The sequence below is a fragment of the Bombyx mandarina genome, chromosome 11, assembly GCF_030267445.1.
Source record: "Bombyx mandarina strain Sakado chromosome 11, ASM3026744v2".
Lineage (NCBI taxonomy): Eukaryota > Metazoa > Arthropoda > Insecta > Lepidoptera > Bombycidae > Bombyx > Bombyx mandarina.
Genome location: NC_143218.1, coordinates 3009295 through 3029151, shown reverse-complemented (window position 1 = coordinate 3029151; position 19857 = coordinate 3009295). Strand labels below are relative to the sequence as shown.

General features: G+C 36.2%; 4 protein-coding genes across 4 annotated transcripts; 2 read left to right on the top strand and 2 right to left on the bottom strand.

The window, feature by feature from the left end:
• Positions 1 to 1150: 1150 nt before the first annotated feature.
• On the bottom strand, positions 1151 to 2932 carry LOC149501903 (uncharacterized). The gene has a single exon (XM_089730753.1). It carries the CDS (start codon positions 2763 to 2765, stop codon positions 1482 to 1484), a length of 1284 nt encoding a protein of 427 aa, XP_089586879.1. The 5' UTR covers positions 2766 to 2932; the 3' UTR covers positions 1151 to 1481.
• A 656-nt stretch (positions 2933 to 3588) lies between these two features.
• On the top strand, positions 3589 to 8117 carry LOC114251507 (uncharacterized). Its single transcript, XM_028185792.2, has 4 exons — positions 3589 to 3864; positions 4234 to 4414; positions 6136 to 6330; positions 7942 to 8117. The coding sequence occupies exons 1-4, from the start codon at positions 3681 to 3683 to the stop codon at positions 8099 to 8101; spliced, it is 720 nt and encodes a 239-aa protein (XP_028041593.2). The 5' UTR covers positions 3589 to 3680; the 3' UTR covers positions 8102 to 8117.
• A 3873-nt stretch (positions 8118 to 11990) lies between these two features.
• LOC114251511 (uncharacterized) lies at positions 11991 to 14799 on the bottom strand. Its single transcript, XM_028185797.2, has 2 exons — positions 14263 to 14799; positions 11991 to 13214 (listed from the first exon to the last, which is right to left on the bottom strand). Exons 1-2 carry the CDS (start codon positions 14525 to 14527, stop codon positions 12133 to 12135), a joined length of 1347 nt encoding a protein of 448 aa, XP_028041598.2. The 5' UTR covers positions 14528 to 14799; the 3' UTR covers positions 11991 to 12132.
• An 849-nt stretch (positions 14800 to 15648) lies between these two features.
• LOC114251516 (uncharacterized) lies at positions 15649 to 18940 on the top strand. Its single transcript, XM_028185802.2, has 3 exons — positions 15649 to 16039; positions 17104 to 17238; positions 18103 to 18940. The coding sequence occupies exons 1-3, from the start codon at positions 15910 to 15912 to the stop codon at positions 18747 to 18749; spliced, it is 912 nt and encodes a 303-aa protein (XP_028041603.2). The 5' UTR covers positions 15649 to 15909; the 3' UTR covers positions 18750 to 18940.
• Positions 18941 to 19857: the final 917 nt, after the last annotated feature.

Below are 19857 nucleotides of genomic sequence, written 5' to 3'. Positions count from 1 at the left end.
GGCTCTCCTGTAAAGTTGCAAAAATGTGGCTTAAACCAAATAGGCTTCACCCCATCAACAAGCTAACCTTAAAATTTCAATACCACATTTCTATATATCGACGCTTGATAGGCAAACGTGACTAAGCGACAATAACTGCTTTGTACATAAATGATAGGCAATAACCATATTCGATGCGCAGAAAAAAATTATTTCTAGGTCTATTAAAATCATTTCAATCCTACAGCTACTAGCTAGATTCTACTACAGCTAGATTCGTTAAAAAAAATTGTTTTCAGGTATTTCAAATTTAAATTAGTCTACTGTAAAGTTCACGCATTGTCGATTAGTCACGTTTGCCTTTCAAGCGTCGATATATGAGTCGACTATTATCAAAGGCGGCAATCTGACTTTTGGACAATGATTGGTAAATCAGAAAAACGAATTATTGACTTTGTATTCCATTGGCAGTCACAAAACTCTTCAGAACGACATCTTAGATAAATAACAGGTTAACTATTAACCTTTATTTAATGCAGGTTTTGAACCGTATTCTTTGAAGGAGACGATTATATTCAAATAAATCTGTATTGACATATCAATAAAAAATTTTTGTCCAAATGTACAGATTGCCGCCTTTGATAATAGACGACTCATATATAAGAACAATCGCTCATCCTTCCTTTCCTAAATAGAATTTAAATCTCCGCCACCCGAAAAACAAAAGTTTGGTTGAAATTTGCTAATCAGGTAGGTACATAATAATAATATTGCAAATAATATATAATAAATTACATATACTAGTATATACTATATATATACTCTAATAAATTATAGTTAACAAATATGTAGATTACCAACTAAATATTCTTATCAGTCCCAGATAGATGTGCACACAAATTTGCAAGTTAATCTGACATAGGTATTAAAGTCAGTTAAAATCACGTTTAAAAATTATGTTACATACACAAAGAGATACACACACACATACCAACCTAATTATTTTTATTTTATTTTTTTATTTATAACTTCTTATACTAGAAAGTATAAAGGCGGACTTAATGCCATAGGCATTCTCTAACAGTCTACCTTAGGGGAGTGCAGAGATGAAGCTTGGTAGGTGTAGTGTGAAGGTGATATTACTTAAACATATGTACATAATTAAAGTAAGTTTAAAAGACCCAATTAATACTGTTTAATTGAAAAACAAGTAAATAGCTGATGCTGCTATCATTCAACATTAAGTAGGAATATGTATATAACTTAGATCTCAGACCATAATCTATATTATATTCTATTAAACTTCATATTATATGTTTAAATTTATACGAGATTCGATTGAAAGTTCTCTCTGTAACGACATCTCAAAATGTGCTTCCGCATTGAATTAAGTCTCAGAGAGTCATTCAAGCCCCTCAAAGCTAATGACCTCTTCAAATTTTTTTTTACTATCAGATTTCTTCCCTACATTAGTTTTCAGACAAAAAAACTTGTGCTAAAAATTATATGGCTCCAACTTCTTCCTCGATCTTCAAAAACTTAACTCTCTGAAGATTGGAATTGGAAAACATTGCTATAGAGGCAGCCCTCTTGAAACAGTGACTGAATGTGAGTACTGCCACTTTCTTGGGCATCGCTACCATGATTATATGCCCGTCGACTATCTCCATTACTTCGATTTCAATTATTGGACACACCGATAGCACTGGGCAGTCGCTTCTCTCCATAAAATTATACTGTTTCAATGGCATGTGGTTCATGAAGTCTAACTCTCCATTTGTGAACGGCGAATGATATATTCTTAGTACACCCCAATCGGAGCCGACAAAAAATATGTCACCATATGACCTCACCGTCACTATATCTCGTAGTGGACCTTCCGGCAATTTGAAACATAGGGCAAACATCCATTGAATGTATACTCTCCAATCGAAATGGTCGAACAGGTTATACTTATTGAATTCATGTAACAAATTACTCTCCTCTGTTATAGTACACTGTAGTTGTAATTCATGTCCGATTAATGTATAAATATTCCGTTCCAACGTAATGATGTTCAAGTTTTTGCCTGTATGCCCTAAACAAATGATGCCCTCCGTAGACTGTACTAGGAAATGCGATTTTAATTCTTTATCGGACAGGTACACAGCGTATATACTCTCGTCTAGAGATACATAATAAACTACGTTGTCGATCACATAAAACAGTTTACAATTATCATGAGAAATACTAGCTATGTGCTTGGGGCTACGTATTAGTTTTCTTGTTATGAACAAATGTAGGTTGCTATTCATCAGGAGTACTGTGTCGTCAGTTTCGACATAGCGGTTGTATTCGCCGTAAATAACTGCGCGTTTGCTTCGCTGTAGCGTGTCCAAATCATAATACACCACGCCGGCTTTAGTGTGGACTCCGGCCGTTCCGTTTCGTAAATATCTGAAGCCCTGTATTTCGCTGGCCACCGTGGTTGCTGACGCGAATTCGTCGTAGTGCTGTCTAGCGAGGTGCAGCTGCCTCCACAGAGTCAGAGACCTGTAGAGCTCGTGCCAAGTGATCTGAGGACGGGAGAGCCTGTGAGCGAATTTGTAAACGTTTTTAAAGTCTTTTCCGCAAAACTTATACCACAATGAATGGTATTTGTTGAGGGTATCGATGACGTTCTTCCAGCGTATGCAAACTTCCCGGCATTTCGTCAACTGTTTCGCTGGTAGAAAAGTGAAAATATGCGATAATATTTCGGTGGGAAACGATTCTAAAGGTGTCATTTCGTCTTCGTCGTCCGACATTTTTACAATAATGTGTGCAAGTTTATTCAATCGAAAATCATTTTGAAGTTTTTAGTGTAGTATTTTTTGTGTAATTTTATTATTTTAAAAAATATTTCCACTGGGATTTTTGATTCTAATGAAGTTTGATGTTTTTTAGAGGTTTTTACAGTGTATGTCCAATTAGTCAAGCAAAGGAAAAATAGCATATACAGTCAAATTTAATAGTAGGAAATATTAATATCCCTAGAACAAAATTAATGCTATTTTTGCGGTTTGAATGGTGAATTAATCATCATCATATTGTCTACGAGCTTCGGTAACCGCTTGATAAGTGGACGTGGGCGGTTTTGAGTTTATTCACAGATATAAAAATACTTTATAAAATTATTTTCATATATTTTCTTAAGTTTTTATTAGAACAGAAAAAATCTACCGAGAGCAATCAACTGGATCATTTGGATACAGCATGTTAAAGTTATTAAAATGTTTGAATTGCATTATTTTTGTAACTTAATACCTCTGCAGGTTCTAATGTTAATGCTTCCTCATTGTTTATTACGTTTAATTTGTTAAAATTGTGGTTTATGGCTTATTGCCCATTTTGCGTCTATGAAAGTAATATTAATGGTCTATGTTTGATGAGTGGTTCTTATAACGGCAGATGTCATGTCTAACAAATCGTTGAACTCTCAGTAAATTCCTCCCACTTTACTTACTACTTAATTTCATCTTACGGAGCATCTACAGGGTTATATTACTTCTTAAAATTCTATTTCATTTGATTTAGTTCCACTTCACATTTCATACGCGGCTTTGGCCTTTGTTACAAAAGATCTGGCTGCTTGAACTGTATTACTTTTGCCAGTTGAACGGAGGAACAAAAAACAAAAAATACAAGCAACGGAAATTGTTTACATTTGAAAAAATAAAACAATGTCGGCTTTTAAAACTTTAAAAGAAGTCAGTCAGAACTTCGAGCAGGAGTTAAAGCAGCTGTCCAACGTGCTATTCTCCGCTAAAATCGGAGAGACCTTCGAGGATGCGGTTTCAAAGAAACTGCAGGAGCTATCTCTATTCTCCTCCAAACTTAAGCTTCTGAGAGCGAAACCTGTATCACGTAAGTCGTATTCGAATTTTAAAAATAAATGAATAGAAAAAGAATACATTACAAACCTTTTTTTTAAATTTGAATGCGTTTCTCATTGCCAATACCATAGCTGGCTTGCGTTAAAGTGTAATATTTTCCACCGTGAGGTACTTCGACTGTGCCCGAAATATATATACGGATCTTAATAGCGTTATTATAACTAGAAGTTCCCTTTTTTTTATTGCCCTTGTAGGCACCTGATGGAGGTCTCTCCAACTGATATCCAGTAATGTATTTACTGAAGATATTATTTTACTACTGTTTCATAAATCAAAATATTATTTACATGTGAACATATTTCGTTGTATATAATGATCGAGTATTATAAACTAATTGCAGTGACTCCACAAATAACGGAACAAGTCAAGACCGAAGAAATCATTAAAGAATACGGTGATGTAGCAGCTATAAAATTATTAGAGAAGGTCACTGTCAAATGCGTTGCACAAACACATGCTGTAAAAAAACTTATAACAACACCGGACAGAGCTCTGGATGCTGAGATGCTTACGAGGAAACAGTACGTTAAAATTTAGATCAAGTGAGGTTAATTAAAAATTATGGTTGTGCAGTAGTAAATAGCTCAGTGGCCACTGTTAGCCAGAAAGTTAGCAAGGGATTTAAAACCGTAAAAACTAACAATGACTTAAATGATCGACAGCTTATTCTATAATATTAGTCAAATCCTATATCATGCACTAATTTTACAAAGATAAAATAATTAAAAATATAGTTATAAATAATCTTAATAAAGTTTGAATTTACTTTTAAACTGCTTTGTATGCAAAAGTAATGCTTACAAAGCCATTTGTTATCTATGAGCGATACTAGGGGTAGGCTGGTTTTGCATCAAAATTTATTATGATTTCATAAATTATTGCAATAGAAGCATGAATATAAAAAAATATATCGACGCTTGAAAGGCAAACGTGACTAAGCGACAATGCGTGAACTTTACAGTAGACTAATTTAAAGTTGAAATACCTGATTTTTTTTTATTTTAACGAATCTAGCTGTAGGATTGAAATTATTTTAATAGACCTAGAAATATAGTTTTTTTTTTACGCATCGAATATGGTTATTTCCTATCATTTATGTACAAAGCAGTTATTGTCGCTTAGTCACGTTTTCCTGTCAAGCGTCGATATGTTAGGACTTTTGCGGTGACAACCTCAATTTGATGTCTATGGTTACTCTACTCACCAGATGGTCTTCAAGCTTGTTCACCTATGCTAAAAAACTGTTTGACGTATAAACTGTCTTTAACCACAAAAAGTTTAAGTTAAAACCACAAAACTATTTGGGATTTTGCATATAATTAAATGACAATATGTATTAAACAAGAGAGATTTTACTGTAAAAGTAGTTTAAATTTTTTTTATTTTTTTTATTGCTTAGTTGGGTGGACGAGCTCACAGCCCACCTGGTGTTAAGTGGTTACTGGAGCCCATAGACATCTACAACGTAAATGCGCCACCCACCTTGAGATATAAGTTCGAAGGTCTCAAGTATAGTTACAACGGCTGCCCCACCCTTCAAACCGAAACGCATTACTGCTTCACGGCAGAAATAAGTAGGGTGGTGGTACCTTGCGTGGACTCTCAAGAGGTCCTACCACCAGTAAAAATAAATAATAATAATTAAATAGGCCTATAAACATTTTACCTGTAACCATTTGAAATATGAGATAAAAAGAGTCAATGAAATCACAACAACAATGTTTTAATGCTTTATCACTTATCTAATGATACCGCTCAATTCAAATTTGCCGGGATTTCAGTAGAAACTAAAATCTGAATATATCCTGTAATCATTTTCTTAAAAGATGAAATACATCATATGATTTTTTTACTGACTGTTTCTGTATAAATGTCGAAGGGTGAAAGGCCATTTGGTTTAAGCGACATTTTTGCAACTTCAGAGGAGAGTCGTTTTTAAGTTTAAAATTTGGAAAAAATCTTCTTCTCTCTTCTTTTTCTCCACCTTATCCCGCTAGGTGTGGTCGACACTTTACTTCATAGGATAATTTCTATAGTAAGCTCTTACCGAGTACCTGGAATAAATATCATAACAAAAAACTTCTTCAGCTGTTTCAATGGAGTAAACTTAATTGAAGTTCAATTAAAAACATTGAACTGTTGATGCTGATACCGAATAAAACGGACCTTTAATCACAAACCAAACATCCTTTCACCCCTCTATATGCTAAGCATGGGTCATTAATTGCGGTATGTATTGCAGAAATATAATGGAAGCCTTGACAAACTATAGAGATAAGGAAACCAGTCTTCGTCACTTTGAGATGATATTACAAGAGAAACAGTACGAGCACAATTTGTTGCGGGCTGAGTGGGATAAATCGCTCGGTGAATTGAGGGATATGAAGGCAGCAGTCAGTGACGACGAGGAAATGGACACCAACAGTGCATACTATGTGTTAGTACTGTTAGATTTATATAAAAGAGAATGCATGTGTGCATGTTAGTTCAACTATAACTCGTGAACCGTTAGCCCAATTTGTATGATATATATATATATAGATAATATAAAAAAGAGAATGTCTGTGTGTAATAAATTACTAATAAATATGAACAAATCATGCATGGTCATTCAATCCCAATTCAGACAGAATCACTTACCTGTCTGTCATTCAATAAAAAAGTGCATAGTATATATAATAATACTGTTTATAATATTAATTTAAAAACAGATTATGGGCTTTAAATGTTGTTTTCATATTATATGGGTGGATATAAGTTCTAAGGTCTCAAGTATAGTTACAACGGCTGCCCCGCCCTTCAAACCGAAACACATTACTGCTTCACGGCAGAAATAGGCGGGATGGTGGTACCTACCCGTGCGGAATCACAAGAGGTCGTACCACCAGTAGGCCAGTTGGCCCCTTCCATTTCTGCCGTGAAGCAGTAATGCGTTTCGGTTTGATGAATGCGGTAGCCATTGTACTGTAAAACTGAGATATATAATAATAATATATCTCAATGTAACATTTACGTTGCTGATCTCGATGGGTAAGCCGTATGCTCATCCACTCATTTAAGTAATATATAAAAATAAATAATAGTTTAAAAGAACTAAAAACATATGCTTTAGAAAATCCAACTAAAAAATAGAAAATAATTTTTAATAAATTTTAATTATAAATAGGTAGTGTAAGAAAAAATTATTTTATCGTAAAAAAAGCGTGGGGTGCATGGTATCAGTAATAATTTTTCTTACACTATTTCTAATTCAAATTTATTTTCAATTTTTTAGTTGGATTTTCTATAAAAGTGTTTGTAACTATTATTTATTTTACAATAAAATCTTTTTTTCTTACACTATTTTTAATTCAAATTTATAAAATTTATTTTCTATTTTTTAGTTGGATTTTCTATAAAAGCGTATTTGGTTCGTTTTTTTAAACTATTATTTTTCATTTTTAGTTAAATTTTAATTTTTTCAATATATTTTTTTTTAATTTTAATTGTCACCGGTCCTTAATCAGTATACCAAATTTCGAGTTAATCCGACGTTTTGAAGGGGGTCAAAATCATGTTGAAAGGTTTCGTTACATACTAACATATTACATACGTCTGAAGCTAATAAAAGCGTATTAAAAACACGTGTGGCACTCTGGGACTGCCGCGGTAAAGCTATTGCATAGCATTTTTTATCGACTTATGTAATTATAATTAGACAATAATAATTTAATATTAAAACATTATAAAATAAGACCACGCTATGTTTATAAACATTAATAAAAGCAAAACATTAACTGCCCCCTTCACACTCATAAGCTAGACCGCGCGAGAGAGAGATGGGCAGAATTTTCATGATGCGCATGCAGTGCGACGTCACGCCGCGCGCTTATTCACAAACACTACAGAAGCGCAACGTGTGACGCTACACGGTAGGCGGAGTGGGGGGTGTTAGGTTTTATTTTTGTTACGGAATTTCTTGATTCGGTCACCGCGCTCAAAGCCTGCGATAAAAGCTATGCAATAGCTTAAAAACTAAATTTGTAATATATATTTTGTTTTCATTCAGACGCCTTCGTACTTTGGTCTCGAAGATGGAGATGATAAGGTGGCTTATAGGAAGATTGGTTGTTTGTCGTAAGGAGAGCAGAAACGACCCCCGAAGAGCCCTGCAAGCTTTGAAGATGGCCAGACAAGTGTTAGACGTTGATACGTTCATGTCGGATTAATATATGATTATTTTTGGCAATGTCTTTTATTGAGCCACACGGAATTCTATAGCAATGTTTTTTTCTCCTACTTATCCGTTGGTAGTCAAAGGGGCTTTCTGACGGGTTGGGTAGTTTGTATTCTGAATAACTGATATACCTAATGCCTATAATAAAACTGCGCAATTTTTTCGAATCCCGCAGGCGGGTACCAATTTTACTAATGAAATATTATGTACTTTACAAATTTTAATGTTCACGATTGACTTCACCGGTGAAGGAATAACATCGTGTAATAAAAATTAAAAACCCGCAAAATTATAATTTGCGTAATTACTGGTGGTAGGTTGCCTTGTGAGTTTTCGCGGGTAGGTACTACCGCCCTGCCTATTTCTGCCGTGAAGCAGTAATGCGTTTCGGTTTGAAGGGTGGGGCCGCCGTTGTAACTATACTGAGACCTTAGGGCCTGTGCACACCACGTTTTTTAAGCGTATCGATACAAATGTGATGCTCACGCGCGTTAGTATCGATACAAACGCGCGTGAGCATCGCGTCTGTATCGATTCAAACGCGTATTTGAATTTATACAGGTGTGCAAAGGTCTACAGGCTGCGTCTGACGCGTGCGTATCGCGTCTGTATCGCTACGAACGCGCGTCGACGGCGCGTTTAAAAAACGTGGTGTACACAGGCCCTTAGAACATATCTTTAGATGGGTGGCGCATTTACGTTGTAGATGTCTATGGGCTCCAGTAACCGCTTAACACCAGTTGGGCTGTGAGCACGTCCACCCACCTAATAAAACAAAATTGTGTTCCGACGCTCCGCGCTTTATACGCGTTAATGGAGTCGATATATCGACGCGGACGAGTAGATGAGCTCACAGACTCACCCTGAAAGAACTGGATAATACTGTCCCTAGCAAGAGCAGTGCTTTGCTGAATCTACCACCGGATCGGAAACCTGACCCACTGAGAAGATCCGGCGAGAAACTCAGTGGGCTGTGTGTGGGTTAAGTTGCACGTCCCATTCGACGGGGACCGTGGGCAGTGCGAGTTTTTTAACGTTTTCGATAAGGTAAAAGTTAGCTCATATTTGTATGGAATGGGATCGTTTGCGTACGTTTGCCGCTAGGGGCGCTGTTCCAACTGCACACAAAATTGGGCTAACTTTTACGCTATCGAGAACGTTATGAATCTCGCACTAAGCACACAGGAGGATTTTTTTGCATTGCCGCGTCGCTTGGATCGAATACCATGACATGGGGTAAATAGGGATCCTGGGGTAAATTGGGACAAACCTGCGGAAGATTCTCAAAGTACCTGTAGCACGGAATCTACCTAATTTTGTTTATGTTAATATTTATCAATGTATAGAAGAAAAAAAAAGTTAACTATGGAAGTACTAAATATGAGTTAAGTTGGTCCCAAAAATTCGTCAAATTAAATTGAAAATAGTGGTTGAAAAGTGCGTTTTAAAACAGCTTAAAGAACTTTTAAAAAAAGTAATATTATCGTTGTTTTTTCAATAAGATCACAGTTTATATAAGTTTTTAATACACCTGGAAATACCACAACAAACGGTAAGTTGCAATATTCTTATTTTAAATACAATATTTCGACAAAATAAAAAATGTATATTTTTTCCTTTCTTTTTGGGGAAAATTGGGACGTATGTGGGGTAATTTGGAACGAGACTGGAAAAATTAGGGACGAGAAAACACAAAATTGGAACGCCAAAAGACAAAATAGGGATGGCTTGTTAGGGTTGTCACTGATATCTTATAATATATTTTTTAGCCTATACTATCACTCAATTGCGTGATGTAAAGAAGGTTAATGTGTTTATCAGTTAGTTTATGTAAGTACTATAGCTAAAAGAAAAGTATATATATAATTACATTTTTTCGCGACATTTACCTTGTAATATCTGCCCGGTCGTATGTCCTTTATAGCAATAAAATAAAATTAAAAATTAAAAAGAACTCAAACGAATCAAAACTTTTGTTATTTCAGAATCTATTCACGCGTCGAATCATGATTTTTTTAACATTCACAACGCACCGACAAATAAAAACAGGCCTCAGATTTTAAATGTAACATTAATTAAAAATCCGAGATATCTAGGTTCCAATTATGAGTGAGTGAATTAATTGAGTTTAGTTATTTAGCTTAGAAAGAATTTCTTTTATTTTTGTTATTATAGGCAGTAATCAGATAAATCTGCTTTTTTATCTTATTCACCTGATATCTTACTCTTGCTCAAAGATTATTTTGAAAATTTTGATTAAATAAAATTGTATTATTGCATTTCCAGTCCTTTTGTTTTCTATTTTTTATTCTATTTTATGATTTTGTTTCAGAGTTGTGATTTTTAAGGAAATTAAATAATAATTTTCTAAAATATAACATGCACATACTTTTTTTGATCATTGTATTGTTGATTATCATTCACGTCACATCGCTTCGGAATAGAAACCAGCTTAATTTACACTATGTTGTGTATTGTGCTTAAATTATGGATTGTATTCATCATTTCGGTCCATATAAATAATTGTATGGACCTACCTACCTACCTATATATCGCAGTACCGTGAACTGACAACCCTTACAAATATCCCAATTTAACCCTTACCCGTGTCAATTTACCCCGAATGCGGGGAAAATTGGGATGGCCATTATTTTTCCGATTATTTCTTTAAATTGAATAATTAAAATAATGTAACGGTTTTTATCACCTAGGTACGTTCAAGACTCAACTTATTTCTTTGGTTGAGCAGTGACTATTTAATTGGAACTATTTTAAAATTCAATCTGAAGTTCAATTTTGTCCCTATTTACCCCATTTTACGGTATGTAGTTAGAGACAGTCACGATAAGAAGTAGACTTGCGCAAAACATCACTTCCCAATGTAATGTGATATGACATCACTTTTACAGACAGGTGATATTACTCGAAAACATTACACATCACTATTAACATTACTCGGTGCGTTCAATAGATACTGTGACGAATACATTGTATCTATACACCCGAATCATTACCTAAGTGATGTGTTCATACTTTGTATTGTAATACACTGTTATATTACTTGACAGAGATTGACTTACTTAATAATATAATAATTTTATTTTTTACTTAATATAATTTATTGCGGGATGAACGGATTTCATATGGCGACTTAGACTGCAAATTGAGCTCGACGATAATGTTAATATACGAGAGCAGTAGACGCATTGTTTCGGCGTGGTCTCCTCAAAATGCATCCAAAGAGGACTGTACTTTCATTTAGACGCCATTCTTTCTTTCACTTATTAAACACGCATTAAAATAAATAATAAAACTATCTTCAAACAAGTGCTTAAGTAATTAAAACACAAAAATTAATATGAAATATTACTAAAAAATTACGAGCGACTAGCGATTTTACAAAAGTTGCGAATAAAAAATTAAGTAACTACTTGCGGGGAACTACTGGCTGGCCGCATGAAAAATATAAACATTAAAATTCAGACGTACCATAGGTATAAAAATGTACCTAGCGGCCAGGGCATACGGTTCAAAATGACTAGGAATAATTCCGTGTCGCTTGCTCATTTATTTTGCGTCGATCGGTCTGTCTCGCTCGCTCGGCTCCGTTCGTGTATCAAGCAACATTACACGACAAAGAAAGAAACATGTTGGGTGATAGCTTCGCTAGAAGTAATAGTGTTCTGTGGGTGATAGTGTGATGTTTGTTTCTTTCGCGTAATGTTTGATGTTGCATTACATCGTAGAGTAATATTACCGGAGTAATATCACTCGCATTACTTACACATGTCTAGAAGGTCCTTGCGCGGCTATTTCGAAGGAGCGTTCTGACGCTGTCACGGATCAACTGGTTAGGCTAATTTAATTAAAAAATCAAACAATTTTATGCGTGCATTTTATTAGTTAGTGCATGAAATGAATACTTATGTTTTATCAGACCACAATTGAGACAATGCGTATTTTTGTGTAAATTATTATACGCACCCTCGTAATTATTTAAAAGCTAAAAACTTTTGAATATGATCAAGCGACATGAACTGCGTTACGCGTTTTCGTACTATCAACAATATTTCTTCTCTTCTTCCTCGATTTCGCTATGATCTTTCGTCTCTTGAACACGCATTCGGGATTTTTGTCGCGCATCTCGTCAGCATACTTCAATTTCGCGTTGGCTTTTTTAGTTTTAGCAATGAATTTTAACGATTGATAGAAATTTTGCGGATCCACGCTGCCTAGAGGGCTGTTAGTCAATTCGCGTTTGAGAATGTCAATCAAGTCACTTTTCATTCGTTTTTTATTAGATTTATTGAATCGATTATAGTTGCTGGTACTTTGAGGGGTCGATTTTAATCGATTCTTCTCATGTACTTTAGGTTTTCTGTTGTCACTTTTAAATACTGTTTTATACGGTAAATAATCTTCAAGTACAAAATTATTATCATAATAATTTATAATAGGTTTTACAATTTTTTTATTATAATCATTTATTTTCGTGGCAACGTCTTTATTGTTGTCTACGAGTTTTTTGGCAACGGATTCCTCAATCTCAAAGCCAAGATTAGACTCGCTCAATTTTAATTTATTCGTTTCAAGGCTTTCTTTCATGTCGCAAGCGCTGAAAGTCGTTTCTAAGATGTCCACAAAGAAATTATACAAATTTTTGTCGTTCGCTTTGTGTTCCGAAACCAGAGTCGCCGGTTCGTCTATGGTAACTCTCTTTGTTTTTTTCCCTTCTAAAACTTCCTTGGCTATAGCCGTCACGTTATTCGAATTGATTTTACAAGCATCCCGGCTCTGATCAGAATATAATGACGGACTACTAAATTTGCTACTGTTCGTTGATTTCAATACAATGAAATTATCATCGTAATTCCTGTTTAAGATTTTAGATTTAAATTTACTCTTTTTTTCGTTGTTCATCGCTTTCGCTCTCTCGACTTTAGTAGTTTTTGGTAAAATTTCTTCGCCGGTTTTGTCCGGGGCTGGTTCCGGAAACTGCGTACTTGTTGTGCCTTTAGATAGGATATTCAAAACTGAATTTAGAAATTGTTTGTTGTCGCGTCTCCGTGTGATTTGATTCGGCAACGTTTTCAAACGTTTGGTCACTGAAAAAATCAAATTTTAAAAAATCGATATGTTTCCTGAAAGTTTGAGTTTTTTGTGAATCTTGCGTTTCCTAGTATATGGTTAATACCAGCAGTTAATTAAGCTACAGCTTAATATTCAGAATAAATGAAGATATGAGTGGATAAAGGAGTTGAGTACCATTTTAAAGATTTTTGAGTTATACATTGAATGAAGGAGCTACGTACGAAGAAAAAGTAAAAGTAACAAAGCTTTGTTGCCCGTTTCCTGAAAATTAAAAAATTGTATCACATCCCCTTCATCCACTCATGTCTTCAATTATTTTAGTGAATTTTAAGTACATGAATTTGAAATTAATTTATATTACTTAAAGTACATACCTATATCTAATATGTTTAAACTAAGTTTATTATTATCCAGTCTAATAATATATGGCGTCAACAACATGATTTGCATAAACATTTTTTTATTGTTTAGATGGGTGGACGAACTCACAGCCCACCTGGTGTTAAGTGATTACTGTAGCCCATAGACAACCCACCCACCACCACCCACCTTGAGATATAAGTTCTAAGGTCTCAGTATAGTTACAACGGCTGCCCCACCCTTCAAACCGAAACGCATTACTGCTTCACGGCAGAAATAGGCCGGGTGGTGGTACCTACCCGCGCGGAGTCACAAGAGGTCCTACCACTAGTAATTACAATATTTAATCAAAGTATTGATTTTAATTATAACATGTACATATTGATGTTAATGAAAAAAAATTTTTAATAATATTTATGCGCATTTTGACATTTGTATTTTTAAGTAATAAATTAAAAATTAAAAATCTTTTGAACATTTTAAAATCTAAATAGTGTCTCTTAAATAATAATTAAGGTAGAATAACATTTTCGTGTTTTCAATAACAAATACCTAAATAATAAATAGACTGAACTATAAATCATGTTAATTATTGCCTATAATAGCGCTGTGCGCCCATTTATACATACAAAAAAAAAAAAAACAACACACACACCACACACACACAACTTACACTCCATACACAAACATACATACGAATACCTTGTGTCTTCTGCGCGAAGTTTCTCTTCTCGACGTAAATTCCTTTCTTCTTTGTCTCCGGCAAAACATTGAGGGCGCTATCATTAAGCGTTTTATCTTTAATAATTTTAGTTTTAATTGTGTTAGATGAAGACTTCGACTTCAGAATTCTCCGGTTCGGCTTCTCCATTTTCTTTATAACGTTAATGTTCAAGGTTGCATAACTCGAATAATTTTCATGTTGTGGTTGTGTTGTTGTTATATTTTTTTTAATTGTATTTATCATTTACGTGTTCATGCGGTTTCTTGTTTGTAATTTGATGTGACGTTTTTCTTAATGTCACTATATAGTTCGATCGAGTATTTTCGCGAAAAGTTCGAAGTTAAATAGTTTGATTAGATTTAGCTATTGAGTTAATTTGATTATTGATGTTGAAACGGACTTCGAAGTTGAGCTTTTTTGTTTGTTTTTCCTACCTAAGCTGATATCCTTGAGAGGCTATTTCAGCGGAACCTTAACTAGTAGGTGAGCTCACGGGGCTCAAACCTGACGACGTTGCTAACACGAACCCTAGCAAGAGCCGTGCTTCGCAGAATCTACCACCGGATCGGAAACGCGACCCACTGAGAAGATCCGGCGAGAAACTCAGTGGGCTGTGTCTGAGGGTTAATTTACTCGTCAAGCCATTCGTCGCAAGCGACGGGTTCGACGAGAACGGTGACCGGTGCTTGAGGTACCTAAAAGCACCGTTAGTGGATCGGGAGGATCCGGAAATGACGTGTTTGGGGCGACGTCGACTGCTTTCCATTCTGTCCGCAGGATCGGGAATAAAAGTTGAGAGTGTTCAGAGATACTACACTAATCACGGTAAGAACTATATAAATTAAGGAGAATCATCTCATATTCAAAAAGTCGTCGTGGCCTAAAGGTCCGGTGCGTTCATATTGAGCGATGCACCGGTGTTCGAACCCCAGGCGGGTACTAATTTTTCTAATGAAATACGTACTCGACAAATGTTCACAATTAATTTCCACGGTGAAGGAAAAACATCGTGTAATAAAAATCAAACCCGCAAAATTTTAAATTGCGTAATTACTGGTGGTAGGACCTCTTGTGAGTCCGCACGGGTAGGTACCACCAACCCGCCTATTTCTGCCGTGAAGCAGTAGGTAATGTGTTTCGGTTTGAAGGGCGGGGCAGCCGTTGTAACTATACTTGAGACCTTAGAACTTATATCTCAAGGTGGGTGGCGCATTTACGTTGTGGATGTCTATGGGCTCCAGTAACCACTTAACACCAGGTGGGCTGTGAGCTCGTCCACCCATCTAAGCAATAAAAAAAAAATAGTTGATTCTCCTTACTTCTACCCTCCATAGGGAACTTCGGACGAAATCGGAATACGATTTCGTCCGAAGTCGCCCGAATGTGAATTGAAATGCCAATTTTGCACGCTACAAGTCTAATGAAAATCTATGAACGATTTATACAAACAAAATACATCGTTTTGACAACAAACTTAACATTCTTTTTGATTGACAAAATAAATAATCAACAAATCAATTAGGTCATGACGTTTAACCTCAAAATTTTTTAAGTGTAATTTTACGCAAAATTTCCAAGTTTTAATTGTGTTTATTTTCAATACCTATATCAATCATCTCATCGATATGTCCACGAGAAATAATGCGAAGACGGAAAAGTCGAATGAAAGCGGGGACACTAAAAAGATCATAGATAAATACAATAGAGATGACCCAGTGCAGACGAAGTATTTGCCGGATCGGGGCGATTCATCCGGTAATGTTTTCATGTCAGAACCCGAAATTTTCTAACAGATTCGAGAGGCGGTCGTTAAAATATTCAATTGAGATAAATGTCCTTTAAGGAAATGCCTGTTGAATCTTCATTCTTCGTTTTGAAGGGTGAAAGGATATTTGGTTCTTATTTTATTTATTTTTATTGCTTAGATAGGTCGACGAGCTCACGGTCCACCTGCTATTAAGCGGTCACCGTCGCCCATGGACTTCAGCAATGCCAGGGGCAGAGCCAAGCCGCTGCCTACCCTAAATGTCGCGAGTTCTTAGTTACGCTGTCAAGGTATAATGTTAATTTAAAAAAAATATAAAATACATAGGCTAAATTGTTTCTAACTATCCACGTTTTAACACAAGGCAAAGCCAAGTCGATGCCCACCACTGAGTGAACTGCAATCGGCAAGCCTGGGTGCTTCGTGTGAGATTTTAAAGTTCTCGATAGCGTAAAAGTTAACTCTAATTTGTATGGAGTTAGAGCGTTTGCCTACTTTTGCCGCTAGGGGCGCTGTTCCGACTGCATACAAATTTGAGTTAACTTTTACGCTATCGAGAACTTTAAGAACACGCACTAAGCACACAAGTGGGGAAATCTATGAATACTTCGAATTTGTATGGAGTTAGAGCGTTTGCCTAACCCTTTTGGGGTAAGTTTACTCTCGGCCCCGGGGCTGTTATAAATAGTTCCCGTATACAATAGTGCTAAGGAACCCCATTATAAATCACAAAGTCAGCAGTTTTATTAGCTCTATATAATTACTCGTATAATTTAAATCAGTTTGAAACCATCATCCGCGCGCGTGACACTTGCCCTAAATTGAGCCCAATTTATTGTAATTTAATTAAATAAATCTATTCTTTCTTAATTTCATTTTTTAAAAAGGCCTTCGGCCAAATCTCTATAACACTACGTTAGCCGCTAGGGGCGCTGTTCCGACTCCATACAAAATTGAGTTAACTTTTACGTTATCGAGAATGTTAAAAAATCGCACTAATCACACAGCTGGGGAAATCTATGTATTTAATACTATAACGCTGATAATATTTCAGATAAAAGAGAGAAGTCGAGAATTTTAGATCTAGCCGAGAGGAAGCGCATTAGGGAGAGGTATACCATCAGATTAAAAGCTGCAGACCAGAACGTCAATACTAGTGTTGGATCTAAGACAATATCGACCTGCGAAGGTAAAGGCTCCACACGATGATGACTTCACTTTATTTTTATTTTTATATCAAGTGGCTCCGGGGTACCTAAACACACAGCCGGTTCAATTAAAATTCATGTTAATGTTAAAGAAAATTTGTAAAATATATATGATTATAAACGATTTAAATAATATGACTGCCAGTAATTAGTGCTGTGTGATTGCGGTCAAAACGCAATTTTAGATAGGTACTAGAGTTGTGTTTTAAATTTTACTGGTGGTAGGACCTCTTGTGAGTCCGCACGGGTAGATACCACCGCCCTGCCTATTTCTGCCGTGAAGCAGTAATGCGTTTCGGTTTGAAGGGCGGGGCAGCCGTTGTAACTATACTGTGAGACCTTAGAACTTATATCTCAACGTGGGTGGCGCATTTACGTTGTAGATGTCTATGGGCGCCAGTAACCGCTTAACAACCAGGTGGGCTGTGAGCTCATCCACCCATATAAGCAATAAATAAAAAAATATTAAACAATAATTAAATTGAAAAAGAAAACGAATTATGCTTTAGATCACACAACTGAAGTAAAACTTCTTCAGCTCTATATATACACGTACATTATTTTTCAACAAACATTAAAATTTATTATGGATTTTCCTTGATAAGCTAATAATTTATGAAAATAAATAAATTTGAGAGGGAGAGAGAAAGAAAATGTGTGTCACACATCTCTCTCTCTCTCTCTGACTCATACAGTAATATACGAAACGTCGATCACACTTTTTCGTAACGCTCTGATCACGTACCTATTCACCATCGTATTCCCGGAGTCAGGCGTGCGTAAAGAAGTTTAACTTCGAAATATTATTGCGACAATTCTGTTATTTGTTATTTTTTGGTTTGTAGATACTACGAAAGACAAAAGCCAAACGCCGAGTAAAATCGATACGGAATCGATTTCAGCGAAGGGACTTTGCGAAAACGATGAATCGATAAAAAAAGGGAGATCCGTTAAAGTGCCAATAACGAGCACGCTTATATCGGACAACGACCGTACTAGAATATATAAAGTGGTCAGGTTCATCAATCGGAAACCGCAAAAGGGCAGTATCCAGATCGATTTGACGTCACGAGCGAAGAAGACGTCTAAGTACACGGAAACTGACAGGCGGGAAACGAAACGACCGCCCGAGATTGCGTCAGGCGTCGATAAAAAGCCGGATATAAAGAACAGTGGCAGCCGGAGACGATTTAGGCGGAAGCAGGTCGCGTCGCCGGCGTCTTTGAGGAAGGCGAGCTTCTCACCGCCCACGGAGGTGGCGAAATGGGCGCCAACTTGCCTCAATCGCGAAACAAAACCGTATTACGAAGCTTGGGTGAACACGAAACTGGCGGCCGTGTCGAGAGGTTGCGATTTGAACGATAGAGAAAGAACCAGGTTATTGGAGACGTTTAGAAAGGCATTGGAATGCAGAATCGATAGCCCGGAATTGGTTTACGAAGATTTAACGGACGAGAAATTCACGGGACGAATTATAATTAAACGTAAATAGGATATTTCGGAATTGCCATTTAAGTATTTTTTTATTATTTTTATTGCTTAGATAGGTGGACGAGCTCACAGCCCACCTGGTGTTAAGTGGTCACTGGAGCCCATAGACATCCACAACGTAAATGCGCCACCCACCCTGAGATATAAGTTCTAAGGTCTCAGTATAGTTACAACGGCTGCCCCACCCTTCGAACCGAAACGCATTACTGCTTCACGGCACAAAGGTCAACCTCACAAGAGGTCCTACCACCAGTCTACATTGTGGTCTTCGTCTATATCTCTTTTTATGTCTTAAACTTAAATCTTCTGTCAGTTTTTCGGTCAATTTTTCTTTTTTTTTAATACTATTAAATGCTCTCGATATAATATAGTGATAATAAAAAAAAAGCGATATTAAATTGCTAAAAGTAGTTTTAATTTTTATTCGTAAAGATACTGAAGTAATTATATCGATTTCTCTCTGCGATATTCTTACTAAGGCACCGGAATATCTAGTTGACTGCGGGAGAGACGAATCCGTACGTTAGTGAACGTACCCATACTACGTGACCTATTTTTTTAGTTTTTTCGACCTCTCCCTCCCCTCGGTGATCACTCGTAGTATATGCCAAGACCCCCCTCTCCCCCTTTAGTTTTCACGTAGTAATTCATAATTATGATTTTTGATCATTTCACAGGCAAAAATTGAAAAAAATTATAATAATTTGGTTCATACTCGTCTTTATTGCCTAAGACTGCATGCACACTTAAATTACTAGTGAATTATGTAGTGTGAGTTTACAAAGCGCTAAACACTGCGCGCTATATTCGAATATAGGTCGAAAAAATACGAGATTTCTCTCTCTAAAATTGACTACGTGACAAAAACCTGAGCCACCCCCCGCTCCTGTGACTGACCGTAGTATTTTAAAGAGTCTGCTCCCCCCCTAAACGGGTCACGTAGTATGGGTACGTTCCCTTACTGAGAATGAATCTATTTCTCTTGTTCTTAGTCGTATACTTCATTGCTGAAGGTCGTGTCCCTGAAAGCCCTTCGTGGTTCTTTGTACCACATCCATTTCCTTCGGGTTTCGGCTTCTCTCAGGGCGGTCGCAATAGAGAGTCCAGTG